Source organism: Myotis yumanensis, unplaced genomic scaffold (assembly GCF_028538775.1).
Source record: "Myotis yumanensis isolate MYYU_CA2020_CCGP unplaced genomic scaffold, mMyoYum1.0.hap1 SCAF_3, whole genome shotgun sequence".
In the NCBI taxonomy this organism is placed as follows: Eukaryota; Metazoa; Chordata; class Mammalia; order Chiroptera; family Vespertilionidae; genus Myotis; species Myotis yumanensis.
In genome coordinates this window covers 159,128,717-159,134,734 of record NW_027223754.1, presented here as the reverse complement: position 1 = coordinate 159,134,734, position 6,018 = coordinate 159,128,717, and the positions used below count along the sequence as shown (strand labels likewise).

At 45.6% G+C, this 6,018-nt stretch overlaps 1 protein-coding gene across 1 annotated transcript; it reads left to right on the top strand.

Annotated features, from left to right (window-relative positions):
• Positions 1–2,540: 2,540 nt before the first annotated feature.
• Positions 2,541–5,070, top strand: RPS26 (ribosomal protein S26). Its single transcript, XM_070407665.1, has 4 exons — positions 2,541–2,639; positions 2,897–3,074; positions 4,535–4,665; positions 4,964–5,070. The coding sequence occupies exons 1-4, from the start codon at positions 2,637–2,639 to the stop codon at positions 4,997–4,999; spliced, it is 348 nt and encodes a 115-aa protein (XP_070263766.1). The 5' UTR covers positions 2,541–2,636; the 3' UTR covers positions 5,000–5,070.
• Positions 5,071–6,018: the final 948 nt, after the last annotated feature.

Sequence of the window (6,018 nt, the reverse complement as noted above, 5' to 3'; positions counted from 1 at the left end):
ATTTAACACCCTGGTTGTTTTTGCAGATTTCCTTTGCCTTGTTTTTCTACTTGGGGTGGGGAGGGCGGAGATATTTGTAGCATGTTGTACTAACTACTAAACATTTTGAAAGTAAATAAGTCTAAGATTGAGAGGAAACCAAACAAGAATACTCAAGCTGTTGCTACAGAAGAACAGAAGAATTTTCAACCTAGAATGGGAAGTAGAAGAGATTTTCCTACCAGAAGTGCCTGCAGGGTAGGAAAGAAAGCCCAACATGCCTATCTATCCAAAGCAGAAATTTATCAAACATTTGTTGTTGAGTACCTACTGTATGCAAAACACATTATATGCTCAAGGACAAGTTATAGTAACATGAACGATGTTAATGACTTCTTGAGCTCTCATAAATGCCAAGCACTGTGCCAAGTACCTGTTTAATTGTAGAAACAACCTACAAAGAAATGATCACCATTACCAGGGAAGAAATAAAACCCCAAGAAAATAAATAACTCATCTAAGACTCATCAGCCAATGAGTGACAGAACCTGGATGTGAACCAGAGGTTTGTGACCAAAGTGTGTGCCCATCCCTTTTGCCAGGGAATGCAGCCAATGAAAAGTCCATAAAAATCCCAAGAAAAGCCAACATAGGCACATTAAGTTGGTTCTGTCTTAAATACATATTAACTATTTTCTGTTCCCTTCACTCTGAATTTTTTTCTCTCCTATCTACCTCACTGCCATTCCATATGGTAGTGTTTGCTTTCCTGTGTCCATGAGACTACTAAAGTAAAAATTGGAGACACTTCCAGAGTCTATCATTTTCCATTCTCCATTGAAACTAACAAATTCAAAATAGAGACTATGAATAAAATTGTTTTGAAGCCAAATCAAAAGTTAGAAAACAAGCCCTAGCTGGCTTGGCTCAGTGGATAGAGCAGTGGTCGGCAAACTCATTAGTCAACAGAGCCAAATATCAACAGTACAACAATTGAAATTTCTTTTGAGAGCCAAAATTTTTTAAACTTAAACTATATAGGTAGGTACATTGTTATTAACTCAATTACGGTACTCCTAAGCTGGCCTTTGCTAAAAACATCCTCAATCTGATTGAGGTATGTTCTCTGAGGTCGACCACTTCCAACTCTCCCATCCACACTCGTCTTGTATACTTGTTTCACCCAGGCCAAAAACCGACTTCTGCTCATGGGCCACGAAGTTTCAATCGCACTGTATGTGTGCACCCGCACGTGGTATTTTGTGGAAGAGCCACACTCAAGGGGCCAAAGATCCGCATGTGGCTCTCGAGCCCCAGTTTGCCAACCACTGGGATACAGCATCGGCCTGTGGACTGAAGGTTCGATTCCAGTCAAGGGCACATGCCTGGGTTGCGGGCTCCATCCCCAGTAGGGGGCGTGCAGGAGGCAGCCTATCAATGATTCTCTCTCATCATTGATGATTCTGTCTCCCTCTCCCTTCCTCTCTGAAATATATATATATATATATATATATATATATATATATATATAATTTTTAGTCAGGGAGGCAAAATCACTTTAGTGGAGCTTGATCAGCATTTCTTTTTTAAAAATTGAATATACCAGAGCACCTTTATGTCATAAGGGTATTTCATAAAGTTTGTTTCAGTTGTGTGTGTGTGTGTGTGTGTGTGTGTGTGTGTAAGTATTGAGTACCATATATTTCTACTATGTATTTCTACTCTGAGTCTGAGTCAACATTATTTAAGGCGCTGGTCCAGGCTGTCCATCCACTGTTGGTTGGGTGAGAAGCAGTGCGGTATAGTGGAGCCAGGACACCTCTTACTAGCTCTGTGACTTTGGGCAACCTCAGTTTTAACCGCTCTACAGTACTCCTCGGTTCTATCTGTAAAGTGAGGATAATAATAGTACCTGCTTTATAGAGTTGTTGAGGATTAAATGAGTTAATATTTATAAAGCACTTACTACAGTGCCTGGCACTGTGCTAAGAGGATCCGAGAATAAAAAGGTGAATGAGAAACAATGCACTTGTCCCTGGCCCCTCATTGTGGGTTTTTCTCCATATTGGAAAGAGGAGTTAACAAAATGTTTTGTTCCCCCCGCGCCCAGGTCCTCCGTTTCTCAATCCTACACCGAGGAGTAGGATTGTCAGAGAAGTGAGCCGAGAGCGGCCCCCGGAGGCCTAGAGCCGTCCGGGGTCTAAGTGCTTGGGGCAAAAGGCCTGTCAGCTTCGCACTACAACTCCCATCATGCATCTCTTCCCATCTGGCCTCTAATTGGCAGCGCGATTTGTGATCTTGCGCCAGGCAACTTCCGCTTTTAGCGTCGCAAAACCAGATTAATTGTACCGCCCAAAATTACTTCCGGGGTAGGGCGTCGCAGTGCCTGCTGGGAGACGTATAACTTTAATTTTCTTCCGCCATCAGGAAAAATAGTCCCATGGTCACCTTGTGCCACCGATAAATAAACTTGAGAAATGCCTTTCTGCCCTAGATTTCAGCATAAACCCTCAGTAATAAAGAAAATTTGAGTAAGGTGGGTTGCCGTTCTTGCCGTTCGTCAACTAAGGATTCTTCCGGTGTGAGTGGAGGGATCTCGCGCTATATAAGGGAGGCGGGCCGGGCGCCGGATCCTCTCTCGGGTCCTCGTTTCCAAGATGGTGAGTGCGGGCGCGTGGGGAGCGGGCGGTCTGGGTGAGGTTGGGACGGGCAGATCCCGACTGTGGGGGATTTGGGGGCCGGGTCCAAGGAGGAGCGGGCGGATTGTGTGTTTATCCCGGGCCTGGAGAGAGATTTGCGGAGGAACTGGGGATGTGACTGGCGTCTTCCTTGGGCGGCTGGTGCGGAATGTAGCCGGTAGGGGCCGAGGCTGGGTAGGTTGCGCTTCCTTCCTAACAAGGTTTTTATCCTCGTGCAGACCAAGAAAAGAAGGAATAACGGTCGTGCCAAAAAAGGCCGAGGCCATGTGCAGCCTATTCGTTGCACCAACTGCGCCCGGTGCGTGCCCAAGGACAAGGCCATTAAGAAGTTTGTCATCCGAAACATAGTGGAGGCCGCAGCCGTTCGGGACATCTCCGAAGCGAGTGTCTTCGACGGTGAGTAAGCCCCCGGCGTGATCTGCAGGCTTCCTGACGCCTACCCTGCACCCCGCGGGCTGAGTTCACGGGAGCATCCCCTGCGGGTTATACACCTTTAAGACTGTTGCCAGTAGAAGAAAACGGGGCGTTTTTTTAAGGGAATGGGAGTCCAAAAGCACTTCCAGAACTTGTTCTGTAGCAGTGTTTGGGGAGCAACAACTACAAGCATAGTACAGTGGGGCCTTGACTTACGAGTGTCCCGACTAACGAGTTTTTTGAGATACCAGCTGTCTCTCGGCCAATTTTTTGCATTGAGTTGACAGTAATTTGAGTTAACGAGCTCGGGCTCAGAACGAATTAAACTCGTAAGTCAAGGCCCCACTGTACACTGAACAGTCCCTTTGCACTGGTTTTGTTTGAGTGCCTGTTGTGGAAACGTACAGACTAAGTCTGGGGGAATGGTTCAAGTAGGAGGCCGTCTGGATTGGTCGCCAAAGGTGTTTCTGGGGCAATATGATATATTGTCTTTTTTTTTTTTTTTTTTTCTTAAGACAAATTGGCTTTTTCTTGTTAATTCTCTCCCGGGGACATTATTTTTATTGATTTCAGAGAGGGAGGGAGAGAGAAACATCAATGATGAGAGAATCATTGATCGCTTGCCTCCTGCACACCCCACACTGGGATCCAGCCCACAACCCGGGCATGTGCCTGGACCAGGAATCAAACTGTGGCCTCCTAGTTCATAGGTCAACACTGAGCCACGCCGGCCGGGCTTTCCATAGGTTTTTAGGGAGAGAAAGAAAGAGAAACATCGATGTGAGAGACTCTCATCCATTGGATGCCTCCTGCCCAGACCAGGGCTGGGGAATCTAGGCTGCAACCGAGATACATCCCCTTGACCAGAATCGAACCCAGGACCTTCAGTCCTCCGGCTGACCTCTATCCACTGAGCCAAACTGGCCGGGGCCAAATTGGCTTTTTTTTTTTTTTTAAATATATTTTACTGATTTTTTACAGAGAGGAAGGGAGAGAGATAGAGAGTTAGAAACATCGATGAGAGAGAAACATCGATCAGCTGCCTCCTGCACATCTCCCACTGGGGATGTGCCCGCAACCCAGGTACATGCCCTTGACCGGAATCGAACCTGGGACCTTTCAGTCTGCAGGCCGACGCTCTATCCACTGAGCCAAACCGGTTTCGGCAAAATTGGCTTTTTTTTAGGGCCTAAAATTTAGGTAACCAGAAAGTGCCCAGGAGTAGGTGTTGGGGCTGGTGCAGCTGCTGAAAGAGCGGGATGTTTGGTTTATCTAGGATGTGGGCTTGGTCCCCGTGGTGATAGGAAGAATTAGAGTGTTACTCCTTTGTGAAATTGCGTGTGTTTAGTTAGGCATCAGAAACTGAACTTGGGAGTGAAATGGTGTAGGTATGCTGACAGGCATTTACGTGCATTTAATGTTCTGTTCCTTTTCCATCTTAGCCTATGTGCTTCCCAAGCTGTATGTGAAGCTGCATTACTGTGTGAGCTGTGCCATTCACAGCAAGGTAGTCAGGAATCGTTCTCGTGAAGCCCGGAAGGACCGAACACCCCCACCCCGATTTAGACCTGCGGTAAGTACCAAAAAGGAGATGTGGACCCCAGAGGGGTGGTGTACAAACCAAGGGTTGTCAAATTAAAGTCCGCCTGTGGTGAGGTCAGCTAAGTCTGAAGAGGTAGGTGGAACCCACACCTAAAACATTTACTTAGAGTCACTTAGAAGAGAGTTAGAATTTTTTTGGAATGAGTAGTGTGGTCTACTTTCACATCTATCAGTTTTCCATGCACTTATGGCCCAAATACATTGTTAGTGATGGTCAGGTTCTTTGAGGGGACAGTCTTTAATTACTCTTTCATTCCTTTGTCTTTCAGGGTGCTGCTCCACGACCTCCACCAAAGCCCATGTAAGGAGCTGAGTCTTCAAAGAGTGAAGAAAAGTTCTCTGGGGGGGGCGGGAAATAAATGGAAATTGTATTTCATATAGTGTGTTGGGTGTGGTTTTTGCCTGATAGAATGGGGATTGTGTATGTCTTGGATTATAATTGCTTTGACCAAGTATTCAAGTGTGGAATGCCTCGTAGTCTTTCATGAGGGAGGTTATTCCTGTACCTTAACTGGGGTTCTTTTGTATTTGTATCCTCAGCCTCCCCAGTTTGCATAGCTTTTGTGGGGAAAAGGGATTAAAGTTTTTATAAGTATTCCATTAATTTAACCTGGCTAGTCAGTGCTTTTTAAATGGGAAGGAGCCAGGAGGGTAAGGAAGTGTTGAGTGATGAGCAAATCAGGAGGAGACTTAGAAGTGTGCCTACCCCTGGTGGGAGAGAGAGAGACTTTAATTAGAAAGTTATCAATAGGGGACATATATAAGAAAGTGATAGCAAAACAATCCAATGGAAACTGCTGCGTGATTTACTTATGGTCAGTACTAATGCATGTGCTGGGACAGCTGTGGCAAATCCTGAACTTCATCAGAACGTTATAGGCAAGAGTATCCTTTGGGGAGGCTCATAAGACCTATCTGTCCCCTTTACACCAGGTGCAAACACTGGATGGAAGAAAATCGGGTCCAAGGTTAAAGTGCTTACCCTGAAGTCCCATAGCCCAGCTTGCTCAGTAAAGCCAGGTTCAAGCATGGAAATCCGGGCCATGGTTGCTCCAAGATTTCTGTTGAATTAATTGTGTGCACAGCTTATCTTTTCCTCAGGGTAGGTTTTAACTGGCTCTCCCAGGAGTTTAAGGATTGATTGATGCAATCTAAATGCAAAGTAAGATCCTGGCTCTAGAAATCACACATTCAGGAGCCTAACACTGCTTAGGATTAGTTTAGCGATTTTTTTTAAGCTAATTGATTTTTTGGAGTACCAGAAATAACTTTCTCAAAAGGGCTTTCCTCCCAGCTGGTGTGGCTCAGTGGTTGAGTGTCCACC

Bases quoted from the DNA above. Each gene is read 5' to 3' on its own strand.
- RPS26 (XM_070407665.1), top strand. The intron at 3,075-4,534 runs GTGAGTAAGCCC...TTTCCATCTTAG, and splicing joins CGAAGCGAGTGTCTTCGACG to CCTATGTGCTTCCCAAGCTG. The intron at 4,666-4,963 runs GTAAGTACCAAA...TTTGTCTTTCAG, and splicing joins CACCCCGATTTAGACCTGCG to GGTGCTGCTCCACGACCTCC.